At 33.3% G+C, this 13,688-nt stretch overlaps 2 protein-coding genes across 3 annotated transcripts; both read right to left on the bottom strand.

Moving 5' to 3' along the window:
* Positions 1-3,938: 3,938 nt before the first annotated feature.
* Positions 3,939-8,137, bottom strand: LOC132607079 (probable protein phosphatase 2C 38). Its single transcript, XM_060320891.1, has 4 exons — positions 7,449-8,137; positions 6,604-6,971; positions 5,291-5,527; positions 3,939-4,619 (listed from the first exon to the last, which is right to left on the bottom strand). Exons 1-4 carry the CDS (start codon positions 7,747-7,749, stop codon positions 4,395-4,397), a joined length of 1,131 nt encoding a protein of 376 aa, XP_060176874.1. The 5' UTR covers positions 7,750-8,137; the 3' UTR covers positions 3,939-4,394.
* Positions 8,138-10,444: 2,307 nt separating this feature from the next.
* Positions 10,445-13,451, bottom strand: LOC132605401 (uncharacterized). 2 transcript variants are annotated; one of them, XM_060318560.1, is made up of 4 exons: positions 13,147-13,451; positions 12,592-12,712; positions 11,499-11,917; positions 10,445-10,940 (listed from the first exon to the last, which is right to left on the bottom strand). In XM_060318560.1, exons 1-4 carry the CDS (start codon positions 13,179-13,181, stop codon positions 10,706-10,708), a joined length of 810 nt encoding a protein of 269 aa, XP_060174543.1. In that variant the 5' UTR covers positions 13,182-13,451; the 3' UTR covers positions 10,445-10,705. The 2 variants fall into 2 exon arrangements, with proteins under 2 accessions (XP_060174543.1, XP_060174544.1); XM_060318561.1 differs by lacking the exon at positions 13,147-13,451 and adding an exon at positions 12,888-12,982.
* Positions 13,452-13,688: the final 237 nt, after the last annotated feature.

Here is a 13,688-nt window from a genome sequence, read left to right as displayed (position 1 = left end):
TATTGCTATGAATAAAAATCTAAAAATAAAGAGATTCCCTATATTAATGATAACATAATTAAATCCATATAAAAACACAATAAGAGCTCACCTAAAAAAGCTCCAGCACAATCTACTAGCAAGCTCCTCCATGAATTTTAACAAAAAAAAAAAATTAAATTAAATACATGAACAAGTATATTACTGTATCTGTTATATATATTTTCTATCTATATATCGTATATTGTTCTTATATATGTTGTTGTAGAGTACAATTGGTTGTCACGTAGAGTAATATATTCATATATTAGTATATTGTAATTTTATATATTGTATATAATATACAAACTTATATATACTAATTTCTACTATTATATCCATAGATATTTTGTTATCATCTTTTCAATTAATTTACCAATTTTGATATACCATATACTTTTTTAGGTATATTTTCATGTTTTTTATTATACAATATACCAGATCTTTTCGTGTACTTTTTTTTTAATATTAATATTAATATATTCAAATAATTTCTTTAAGTCACAAAAAAATAATTGCACCAGTCATCAAGTGAAAATAAGAAAAGAAGAATAAAGAGGAGGAAATGAAAGAAAGAAATCTTTTTAAAACGGTAAAATGGAATATGAGATTTGAAGTTGATTTTGTTTTGTTTATTTGGAAAATTACATTATTTCTCATGCCTTTTTCATAGATTTTTTTTGGGTTTGGGTGGGGCCGGGGAGGGGGTGGGGCCGGGGAGGGAATGATTTGAAAAGAAAGAGAAAGTAAAAAGTGAATATGCATTAGTGGTAGTAACTCCTAAAATTAAGTATTATTGATATTTTAGAAATGTAAAAAGTTATATTTTTGTTATTAAAAAATTAAAATTTTGAATAAGTTATAGTTATGTAATTTTTTTTAAAGTAGTTGTAATCTTTTTAATTACTATTTAAAAAAATTGTATTTGTTTGACTTTTCCAAAGTACTACCAAATATGAGACTATTTTTGTCATTTTCCTCAGAATATTATACGGGTGAAGTTCTACAATACGGAAGTGGACAACACGTGTCATCACTGACCACTTTATGGACGAAGGTGTTCAAATTCAGTATTTCTTTCGATTAGGGTTGTACATAGACCGGATTGATTTGAGTTTTTTAAAGACCAAATTAAATCAATTGCATTGAGTTTTTAAATCTATAAACCAAACAAAACCAACAAAAGTCAGATTTTTTAACCTCGGGGTTTTTCAATTTTTTCGGGTTGCTCGGGTTTTTTCCAGTAAAGTCTTCATACAAAACATATAACTTGCACTTCAAAAATTTTTTTAGTCCTAGTAAGATACGACTATCTAATTAAGATATTTTTTAATAAAATAACACAAAACGTGAGATAAGAGATAACATTGTACCAAAATATTCAACGCAAAAAATTAATGAAATGCATAAAATAAAATGATCATAATCTAAAAGTACTAAATCATGCTACAATAAATACGGCTAATTTATAAGGCATGTATAAAATAATCATAATCTAAAAGTACTAAGTCATGCTGGTCCGACTAATAAGTATTAATTACATGACTAAATATTAAAGAAAAAATAAAATTAAGTTATGTATTTTCACTTTCTAAACTAATATAAAACTTAAGAATAGATATCAACATTATTGTTATTCCAGTGTTAGATATGAATTACTTTTGTTAGCATTAGTGTTGATTTGATTTTTGTTGAGTTTTATTTGAGTTACTAATATTATTGAGCTATAAAACTTATTGGACCATTCAAAAATCTAATTCCAAGCTTGAAATAATATATTAAAAGACAAAAAACTATAAAAAAAAAGTTAAATAATTATTTTTATGTATAAAATATGTTTGAAATTTTATAAATGTAATGTCGGGTTGGTTTGATTCGGTTTGACTTTTTTTAATTAAAACCAAACCAAACCAATAGTGTTCGGGTTTTTCTTTTTAAAACCAAACCACTAATCGAATTTTTTTCTCGATTTGATTGAGATTATCGATTTAGTGGGGTTTATCGGTTTGCTGTGTACACCCCAACTTTTGACCATTACTATTCAATCGAACATTCTCGTCAAGTTAATCTCATTAGTAGATACCCTCCTGTAGCTTATGGAATGATTTAAAATAAAAATTATCTAGCATTTTCTCTTTCCATTCCAATATGTAAGTTAGTTGTTTCAAGAGAATATCGTTGTATCAAGATAAATGATAAGTTAAACTTATTAGAATAAGAATATGTTCAATTGTACTTGATTAGAGAAGAATAAGAATATTTATATTATACGGAAAAGGGCCAAAAATACCCTTGAACTATTGAAAATGGTGTAAAAATACCCTCCATCCACCTTTCAGCCCCCAAATATCCTTACCATCCACCTATTGGGTCTAAAATACCCTTATTGCTAACAGAATATTCTCATTAAACACGTGGCATTTTTTTATTGGTTGGCTTATAAAATTAATTAAACTAATTGACCAGATAACCCAAGTGCCCCCCCGACCCCCCCCCCCCCCCCCCGTGAAAAAAATTATTTTTTTTGAAAAAAAAGTTGACTTTTTTTTTGCACCCCCCCCCCCCCTCGCACCCCTACCTCCTCCCCTCCCCTCCGCAAAAAAAATTAATATTTTTGAAAAAAAGGTTTTGACCTTTGTTTTTGGGTTTTTTTAGCTGGGAGGGGAGGGGGGCATAGGGGGAGGGTGCGGGGTGGAAAAAAAGTCAACTTTTTTTTTCAGCTGGGAGGGGAGGGGGGCGTAGGGTGCGGGGTTTTGGGGGGGGGGGGGCGTGCAAAAAACCCAAAAAAAAGGTCAAAACATTTTTTTCAAAAATATTGTTACGCTTCTCAACTTCCGAGTAAAAAGGACAAGTACTGTGAAATGTTTTAATAAATTCAAATGTCTAATGTAATTGAGTTACCAAAAAAAAAATATATCTCAACCTAAAAAACATGGTATATTTTCAACCAAAAATCTAAAAGGCACAAGTGTAGACTACAATATTTTTTTTGCACCCCACCCCGCACCCTACACCTACCCCGCACTCCCCCCCCCCACCCCCCAAAAATCTAAAAGGCACAAGTTGACTTTTTTTCCACCCCACACCCTCCCCCTACGCCCCCCTCCCCTCCCAGCTAAAAAAAGTCAAAACTTTTTTTTTCAAAAATATTATTTTTTTTGCGTCGGGGAGGGGGGGGGGTAGGGGTGTGGGGTGGGGTGAAAAAAAAGTCAGCTTTTTTTTCAAAAAAAATAAATTTTTTCACGGGAGGAGGGGGGTCGGGGGCACTTGGGTTATCTGGTCAATTAGTTTAATTAATTTTATAAGCCAACCAATAAAAAAATGTCACGTGTTTAATGAGAATATTCTGTTAGCAATAAGGGTATTTTAGACCCAATAGGTGGATGATAAGGGTATTTGGGGGCTGAAAGGTGGATAGAGGGTATTTTTACACCATTTTCAATAGTTCAAGGGTATTTTTGGCCCTTTTCCGTATATTATATTTAACATAAGGTGTAGGTAGACACATAAATTGTGTTAGAATACGACAAGATCAAAATAAAATAGTAATAAATTTATCGAATTTGATTGGATGAATAGTAGGTAAAAATTTAGATGAGTAGTAGGTAAAAATTACTTGCATCATTTGTATACATCAGATCATATTATTATGTCATAGTTAAGAGATTTATGAGGTAATAAAATGTATTAATTAACCATAATTAAGTTAAAAGAATCTATATGAAATATATGTCTATGTATCTATTATTCTTGATCTTGTTGTAAAGATTACACCACTCTTGCTTGGTACCTAATATTGGACATTTGGACTCCAAAATTTCATGTACTTAATTTAGATCTCTGGTGAAGATTACAAGTGTGCCTGATGAAGAGGATGTGCTAGACTTCAGAAGGTTTTTGTTGATTGAAAACTTTTGCACAATGAATTTTTGTACTGATCTGTTTGTTTTTATTAATTAAAAAAAGATCTTTACATAAATAGCCGATTAAATTCACAGTTTACTCTTCACTCTGTACGCGTGGTGCAACAAGATGCCTTTCAAATGGTTGTATCTAAGTTTTTTTTTGTTACTCAGGAAGTAACCATTAATTAAAAACAATGAAGGGAACAACACTTTTCAACCCTAAAACTACAAAGAAATGAAAGGAGATAATAAGACATTTTGAGGCCTCAGAAACAGAAGCTCTGCCATCTTCTTTTGCTGCTGGTTAGAAACGAGTTCAGACGAATTCCATAATTTTTGCTTCGATGACAAGTTCAGAACTTATAAACTTCAAATTTTGGTTCCGCCTCTGGGTGGACACTGGGCGTAGGGGACATATTCCGCAATTCCCAAGTGGATTAACTGAAATGGTTCATTTGGAAGGTGTTGGAACTACAGTTTTGGAGAGGAGGGAGTGCCTCCTCGAATTGAGAGAATCGAACTGCGAGAAGAACTTCTATTCATGGAATATGGATCAATAAACACAACGACAACTGTAATATCATCATGGAAGTGCCTTCTTACGCCTCGATCTATCTTTTTTAGGTCCGAATATCGCATTTCTCTTTTCTTGGCTGCTACATGTAGAGCAGCTTTGATAAGTTTTCTAGCAATTCCCTGCTAAGAGTAAAGAGTAGTATCTGTTAACAATATAATTCAAAAGCTGTTCATTCAGTGGATTACGGAATGAGGCCTATAGTGATGCACATAATGTAAAGGTGAACAATATCGAAATGGCGGATAATGCAAAATAGAGAAAAAAGATAGGAAAGTGGACATCGCAAAGTACTTGTGTTCAAACAACGTAATCGTCCATCTAACAGAAAGTAGGTTATGAAGTACTTTTTATAAGTCGAACATTAAAATTCCCATGCCTTTTGACTGTGCTCAATATTTAGGCAGATATGAAGTAATCACCTGCTAAATTTTTTTGTCCGTCTATATTGGGATTTGAACTCTGATCTCCTATAATTTCTATTCCACTTCATTATCCACTAGAACACACTCTTGAGTGCATCTTCAATTGTCAATATTGTCAGAGTTTAAGAGAAAAGGGAAGACTCAACTAGAGAACGCTGACCACGAGACTATTGAGTTTCAAACTCGTGCAACTGCAATTCGAACTGTGACTTCATGGCCATTGGATTGTTCAGTAGGAACAGAATTAATATAGTTTGGTTTTCAGATCTTATGACTTTTTCAGTGCTAATCACAAGTTCACAACACAGATCAACAGTGCAAATGAACGTAAAAAGGCAATTATTAGAGATTGTAACTTGTAAGCTTACATTTCTGGGATGACTGTGCACAATGTCAACAGCCTCCTGGTTGCTAAGATGGTCCCACAAACCATCTGAAGCAAATATGACGAATTGATCCTTGGAACTGAGTTTGTGAACGGATATTGATGGCTCCGCGCTGAGGATTGGTTCCGTGAATGGTTCAGGCAACCTAAATCTTGCCAATAATGGTGCCTGGTTGAACTCTGACTTCTTAAGATATGCATCACCAATGGACCTTGAAACCTGTAAAGAAGATATATTAGGAACCTCACTGTCAATCAAATGCCTTTGAAGCTCAAACTACATATTGTCTTGACATGCTACTTACATAAGAAAGGATAACATATAGTCACCCTTAGGTTTCTTAATTGCTACATCAAAAACTCTTAGATGTATATTTACACTATGACCAGAGGTGGATGTACATTATATGGTAGGGGTTCAGCAGAACCTAGTAGCTTTGGTCGAGAGCCTGTATATGTGTTGAAAAATCCTTTAAATATGTATATATAATAAATTTTGACCGCAGTGGCATAAATGAGTTTTAGGTTCGTGGCAAGTGAGAGGTCATCAAACTCATGAACTTCAAATTCTGGTTCCGCTTGTGATTGTACCCAAGTCTTTACTCAACAACAGTTATAATCACTTTAGATTCTGGTTCTGCAATGACTAAAGGATTCCTTTCTGTTCAAAATGAAATAAGGGTGCTCAATAAGCTCTAATGCATTAATAATTGTATCGTAGCTTAGTTTACTTTTGATGCGTAAGTTGGAATCTGAACATATTCAGTAGACATTTGCAGTGACTTATAAAGGTCTGAAAAAAGTATTTTCAGTTCCATTTGACTCGGGGCATCAGGAACCCTTCTCCTGCCAATATAACCATATGATCGAGCTGACATTGCCTGTGTTGTTGGAATTGTCAGAAAAATTCGCACAGAAATACATCTAGATGTATTCTGATGTTGCATACAGAATACATCTAGATGTTGCATACAGAATCCTCAGAATATTTATGCTATCCTTTCCAGAAGAATTTCTTGTTTCCAAGGGTGAATCTATCAACTTTGATCAACCATTAACGAGTTATTCTAATGTAGGCGGATTTGATTATAGATGCAGAAATAATACTTCAAGATCCATTATATGTCCCTTCATTCCTTTCGTGGGAATACAGTTCGAGATAACAAATTTTAAGAAACATATTTTGTTGGAAATAGATTCAGCATTACGGTAAGAAATGAGAAAAATGAAAATAAGAGCTTCCGGTATTAACAACAAACTACCAAAGAATTGAAACTAGATTTATGAAACACTTACTTGTATAAGACCTTTCACACGCCAAACGTTATGTTTGAGAACCACGATCCGCGAATCCTGAGGATGCAACGCGCGAAGCTCATCTCTCACGGATTCAATGCTAGCATTGTGTTCTGTTGACAATTGAATGGCTGTTACACTCTTTGCAGCTTTATCTACTCTGCCTAGCACTGCACGTGAATCTCCAACATTGGCAATATATAGTAGTCCACTACATATTACGCCGGCCAAGCAACATGATCCTACTGTTACAATCTGTGGCTTCTCATGCCATTGTCTCTTTACAAGTGACAGAAACTCCTCTTCGGTTTTCAAGAAAGCTTTTCTTAGGGCATCAGCAGAAATTTCTTGATGCTCTGATGCAAATTCTGATAATGAGAATAAAATGCAGTTAAAAATAAGCATTAGCAGAGGATAATATGTTCAGAGGCGGATTCAGGATTTAAACTTAATTGTTTTGATAGGTAAGGTTTTCAGTACTGAACTTATTATATTTTTAACGTTATGGTTCATATCTAATATATGTTGAAATTTTAGTGTGTTTTCACCTATGAATCTATGTTGCTCGTCGAAATTACTGGGTTCGAATGAACCTAGTACCAAAATACTACATCTGCCCTTGAATATGTTTTGATTAACAAGGGCACATTTGCCTTAAAGAAGTTACATATGGGAGACATAATCTACTTTAACATTTAAAAAAATAAAAATAAAAAATCAAGTCAATCAATTTCAAACAATTCATTCAAAACCATTCTGAACTTTCACGATTATTGCTATATATGAGGACAATCAATATGAGGATAAAACATCATGCATTCGAATTAAACACATTACGTACGTACCCTTGAGATTGGAGAACAGAGCGTTGTTTATAAACCGCGATGTCTCTGGTCCTCCATGTCCATCATAGACACCAACAAATGTTCCATGAGGTCCTAATTTCACAGAACTTAACGGCCCTGATTCCAACTGACTCTGATCTTCCATCAAATTATTGGCTTGTATTACTGCCATGGAAAATTCTCCATTTGCATGAACTCCCAAATCCTTATACCACATTAATTCTTTAAACCTGCCGTTTGGATCTCCCCCTCGTCGGCTACCATCCCCCTTTACAGAAGGCCTCCAGCACAACATAACCATGTTTTTCTCATGCAATTACATGAATATGGGGTTTGTACAAATAATGTCTAGGAATGTGGAATGTATTTATTCAACAAGTTCCTAAATTTTTATACTTGTCACTGAGGATTCATATAGCTAGGCAAAGTTGATTGATTGACGCTTTACATATTTACAAGCACAATAAGGCATGGAGACTATGAATATGTAGCAAAATTCCAAAGAAAAGAAAGAAACCAAATGTGTATGGGCAGAGTTGAAGAAACAGTTGTGTCCCTAGACAAAAATAAATAAATTTGTGAGTTCAAAGAATATGGTATATGTTCAATCTCTGTGGTCCTTCTATCTATGTGTCAATTTTTTCAACTACAACCTTAGCTGTAAAAACCCATAAAAGATGTGATTGTGACAGAGTTTGTTCAATTCTTGGATCAGAAATATCAAAAGAGGGAATGGGAAACAAAAAAACAAAATTGGGTTTTGGCAGTTCTTTCCAAATGATCGTTTTGGTTTGGTGTTAGATGAGATCTCAAATTGTTTCACACAATCTTTCTTTGGTCTATGTAATACATGGTGAACCTCCACATTTTTCTCTATTTTAGTGTCTATATGCTTCTTGGTTGTTATATTCTTGACATTTAAGTTATTGAGGTTGTGGTCATTGTTCTCTCTAGGGCCTTCTATCACAAGGCTAAAATTTCATCTTTTAAAATATTTTCCATCAAGCTATTGTCACTCCGATATTGACGATTTACGCGTATTTATGAAATTAAAGGTTCTAAGAGAAATTGTAAAAGCAGGAGCTGGTGCTTTCTCTAATTGGTATACTCATTAAAAGGCTTGCTACCGTGGTGTTCATAGTCCGGTTTGACTCGGTTTTTGGTTAAAACCAAACCAATTAAGTCGGTTTTTTCTAATATTCAAACCAAACCAAACCATTAAAGTATAAATTCTATCGGTTTCGGTTTTGTCGGTTTTATCGGTTTGGTTCGATTTTTGCGGGTTTTTTCGAATTTAAGAATGTATTAATACAAAGAACCTTTGAATCGAATGGTAACTAAATACGGCTTTGACAGTGATCCATTCAAATCTAAGAATCTTCTTAATTAATTAATTAACTTTATTTAGGTATAGACTTATGGCTATGGGTATAGCAATTATAGAAGCATAACATTTACTTTTCATGATTGTAGTTACTTCCCTATATATAGCCTTTTGATATTACGCAGTCCCTTCGAAATTTTTGTTATCTAAATTCATCGTGTTTACGAAGCATTGAGAAGAAAACACAAAAGTTAAAATAAAAAATGATAAACAGAAAGACAAAGTCATCTACCAAATCTTTTTAAATTCCAATTGTGCCGTTTTCTTCCCTTTAATTTGTTACGGATAAAATGCTAGCTTATTAGTAGTAATTCAGATGCCATGTAAATGAGGGAACCGTAAAACTGAATAAGGGGGAAATTCTATTTTACCTTTAGCAAATTTCTTTTTATTTTACCTTAAACTTAAATGAGCTATACTTTTCTTACTAATTATTTGAATTTGTATTGGACTTAACATATATATATATATATATATATATATATATATATATATATATATATATATATATACATACATATATATATATGTATGTATATATGTATGTATGTATGTATCGGTTTGGTTCGGGTTTTTTTGGTTTAGCACCAAACCAAACCAAATGTTATCGGTTTTTTAAAATTTAAAACCAATCAAGTCAAACCAAGCCGGTTTTCGGTTTATCAAGTCGGTTTGATTTGGTTTACCGGTTCGGATCGGTTTTTCGGTCTCATTTGAGCACCCCTAACCGTGGTATTCGGGTTAGCTTGCGCGCACCTCGACTAGTTTCACGAGATATCTACTACCTCCCACCAGCAACAAGTATCAGTGACTCTATGTCTCTATCCACCATGACTTACACAGATGAGAATAAAAGACTTGATTTTTAAATGCTTATTGTTAAATTCTTACCTTGGTTAATAATGTCTTAAAAAATATTTCCAATTGGAAAAGATTATTAGAAAAAATTGATCATAGAATAACTTCCATCAAAAAAATTAAAAAGACAAACGTCAAATAAAAAAATAATTTAAATATATATATATATATATATATTTATTTATTTATTTATTTATTATTGGAAAATGTAAAGTGTCCTATTAATGTTTAGTTTTAGGTCACCAATTTTACTGAGACGCCATTGCACTTGATTTTCTTTTTTCTTCATACTTGAAAGCCAAAATGTTTGGTGTATTTGGTATGACAATGTCATTTTTCAAGAAAATGTTTTTCACGAAAAAGTCATTTTTCTTACGGCTATCGTAACTTTTAATTTCATATCAGCTGCTCAAACCAACATTTAATTGTGTTATTATCAATATTAATACTAATTTTCATCAAAACACTATCCGACTGGGCAATTATTTTTTAAACATATACAACGTGCTTTAGATAAATATTTTTCACTTACCAACCAAATATTACAAATTATTACTTTAATATCTTAAACAGTTGGACTGGAAACTTGACCTTTCAATTGGGATAGAAAGGTGATCACCAAATTATGTCCTTTATTACAAGAAAGAATATCACATGGGACATGGCAGCGGTCAACCTCAGTTTGCTTAAACATTACATAATATCATCAGGTTATATAAATCACCACAAAGTTCCAAATTTGAGAGGCACAGAACAATTCAAAATTTTAAATCTCCAATATATAGTCCATCTCAATGCTTATCTTTATTAAGATACAATCTTTAAGACCTAGAATTGGGCAAGAGAAGTCTGCAGAAACATCCCTTTTCATGAATTTGTTGAGCTGACCTCATTGCTTTTGCCAAACGTATACATAATGGCAAAAAAGTTTAAAATATATACACATATTATAAGATTACGTTCAGTTTGAACTCACTAACTCTAGATACTGATTGGCCTCGTGGTACGGTCAAAGTTAACCAACTTTAATAGTGCGTCCTCTCTCCATTTGAGTCTGAAGTTTCTCTTTAGCATGCCTCAGAGCATCAAGAACTTCTCTTACAGTAGTATCAAGAACAATTGGATCAATAGTTTCCTTTTGTTTTGGCAAATCTACAGTAAATAATGTCAAAGAGTTATTGACATTGTCTTCTTGAAGATCCCTTTCATCTTCTCCAATTTTCCCTTCCTCTTGGCTAGAAGATTTTGAGCTAGAATAGTTGAGTAACAGATTAAAAGTTAGACCAATTTTAGTGATATAATATTGTACAAAATTGAAGAACTAAGTAGAAATGGTCAATTTTTCCCTCTCTTATACTATCCGAACAAAAAAGCCCTCAATGTTACCTAAAGGTCAAAAGATACCCCTCTCTACTAACAGCCGTCCGACGTGGTGGTGGATAAAGTGTCTCTAACTCAATTATCCTTTCCTCTCATTTGAGTCAAATATACCCTCTATTATTCGAATTATACATTTTTATATTTAGAAATAGTCGGACGGCCATTAGTGGAGAGGAGGGATTTTTTGACCTTTAGGAGCTTTTTGTTTGGATAATACGATGGAGGCTATGTTGCTCGGACTCCAAAAAAAATTACAGCATGCTTGTTGGATCCTCCAAAAATACACTACTGTTAAAGGATCCGACATGTACCTGTAGACATTTTTGAAGAGTCCGGATAACATAGAATGAAGGGAAAATTTAAACCTTTTCGAATATAAAAATGGTGTTTCTTTTGTTTAAGATTTTCAATGTTGAGAGTTTACATACCTATTGCCATCTGATTTTGAAAATTCAATCTCACTTGATTTTCCAAGAAGTTGGTCACCCTTAGAATGACTGTCATCATCTTTGCTAAAAATAATCATTTGCAAAGCATTTTGCTCTAAGTTGATATAGTTTTCAGAGCTGCATTTTCTACTCCCAATAGAATCTTGAAACTCACTGCCCACAGAGCCTTTAAATTGGGAATTTTGTTCTTCACCTTCGCAGATCTTTTTGGTGCTGCTAGCAGTTGTGGATGTAACAGATGAGATTTCACTTTTATCCAACAAGCTTGAATATTCTGATTCATCTGAAACATAAGATATGTTCATGGATTCGAGCTTCTTCATAAAATATTTCAGCTTCTTCTCAGCTTTGTTTCTTGATCTGGTCTCTTCTCTCAACTTTGTCTCCAGCTCAATCAGCTGTAATTTCAAAGATAGATTACTTACTAGTGGAAAGAAGCTGGGAACTTTAATTATTCCAAAATGGAAAACAAAACAATTCACTTTATCTCTTATAACCTATAGTAAAATCATTATAGGCAGACAACACTAACAAACATAAAGTGAAAGATATAAAAAAAATTGATTCATTATCTGTAACATCTGTCCATCCCGCAATTACAAAAGGAATTTAGTACAGAACAGTAAATAAATACTCCATAAGTACATGACTTTCGACAACTTTCAAAAGAAAAAAAGGAGTGAATAGTGCGGGCTTATGGATCATCAACACACCCCGCTTCAAAGCCCCCACAAAAAAAATGCCTAGTTATCCGTAAATGAAAACTCGTTTCTCTTGTTGGTTGTTAACTCCGTGGTTGGTTAGCTTGAAAGCTAGTTTTGACGCTTTGATATGTGTGATAAAACTGAGGTGAGGTTGACCTTCTTTTTGCCTTGGAGGAGGTATAGTGGGTGTGTATCGAATCATCCAAAGCTATGCATTTTCGGAGGATAGACACGGGTAGGACAACATTTTTTTAAGGATCCGAACACTTAACTTATAACTAAATCAATCTAATCATAAGTAAACAGTAGAGTTACTGCACAAATGTCCATAGCAACTTCACTAAGAAATAAGTAGACAAAAACAAAACCTTGTTTCCCATAAATTCTGCATCCTCTTTTGCTTTTCTTGAAGCTGCTCTCTCTGCAATTAATCTTCCTCTTAGACACTCCACTGTCCTCAAACCATCTTCTTTTTCCATTTTCTTCTCACTGAAAAGGGAAAAAAGAAAAGCATCCATGTCATAAAATGTGTCAAGAAAACAGAACAAGTAAGCAAATTTAGACAAACACTAGTGCTAGCAAAGGCGGATCCAAAATTTATTTTGAGTTCATGCATTCTGAAAAAAATAATTTATTGGGTTCTGAATAAATTAATAATATATACACAAATACATATTTTTGACTGAAGTTACTTGATTCTACTGAACCGTAACTAAAACTATAACTCAGCCCCTACCTGGTGGCATCTGAGGCTAATCTAAAATTTTGAGTTTATGGGTTATGAAAAGGCAAATTAATGAGTTTTGAATAGATTATATATACGCAAATACAAAGTTTTGACTACAGTTACTTGATTCTGCCGAACACGTAACTAAAACTCTAGTTCCGCGGTGGCTAGGGATGATGGAGATCAAAGAAAATACCTCCATTTTCCATCTACATTTTCTTGAGCTATCATCTTCTACCTTTTCTCTTAGTCTTTGGTCCCTGTTAGTTAAAGAAAGAGAGTAATTCTTTATAGTGTTGATGCCCTTAAATCAGGGGACTCACCCCTCAATCAGTAGTACACTGGTACTTAAAGATGGTCAAAGAACAGTGCTAAGGTAATTGAGAAACAGTGAGGAAAGTAGAAGAAGAATTTGAATGTTTTTGAACTACTTTAGGAGTGTGGATTTTGCAGAATCCTTTTATTTTATGCGGAAAAGAAAGTAGGTATGTATGCTGTTTAAATTAATGTCCAGTATTATTTAGATCCCTACAAGAGACGGAGGTCGAACTAGTCCCACACCATAAATGGCCTTTCTGTTACTTCACTTCAAAGTTGCAGCTGTCCTACTGTCAGTACACCTTAATTAAGTTCTCATTATAATATAGGTATGCTAGTAATAAGTTCCAGTTCACAAAAATGAAGAGTCATATATTTTGCAAAAATTTCTAACCATCTAAATTGTTTTCTGTGAGAACT

This window comes from Lycium barbarum, chromosome 8, assembly GCF_019175385.1.
Source record: "Lycium barbarum isolate Lr01 chromosome 8, ASM1917538v2, whole genome shotgun sequence".
Taxonomy (NCBI): Eukaryota; Viridiplantae; Streptophyta; class Magnoliopsida; order Solanales; family Solanaceae; genus Lycium; species Lycium barbarum.
The sequence above is the reverse complement of the archived record's forward strand: the minus strand, read 5'-3'. Positions and strand labels throughout refer to the sequence as shown.

What these genes read in the sequence shown, in the direction of transcription:
- LOC132607079 (XM_060320891.1), bottom strand. Translation starts at nt 7,749, where the DNA reads ATGGTTATGTTGTGCTGGAGGCCTTCTGTAAAGGGGGATGGTAGCCGA. An exon ending in TCTGTTCTCCAATCTCAAGG is followed by an intron (nt 6,972 to 7,448) that starts GTACGTACGTAA and finishes TCTCATTATCAG; the next exon opens with AATTTGCATCAGAGCATCAA. An exon ending in TGCACAGTCATCCCAGAAAT is followed by an intron (nt 4,620 to 5,290) that starts GTAAGCTTACAA and finishes TACTCTTAGCAG; the next exon opens with GGAATTGCTAGAAAACTTAT.
- LOC132605401 (XM_060318560.1), bottom strand. Translation starts at nt 13,181, where the DNA reads ATGATAGCTCAAGAAAATGTAGATGGAAAATGGAG. An exon ending in AATGTAGATGGAAAATGGAG is followed by an intron (nt 12,713 to 13,146) that starts GTATTTTCTTTG and finishes TTCCCTTTTCAG; the next exon opens with TGAGAAGAAAATGGAAAAAG. An exon ending in CAGAATTTATGGGAAACAAG is followed by an intron (nt 11,918 to 12,591) that starts GTTTTGTTTTTG and finishes TTGAAATTACAG; the next exon opens with CTGATTGAGCTGGAGACAAA.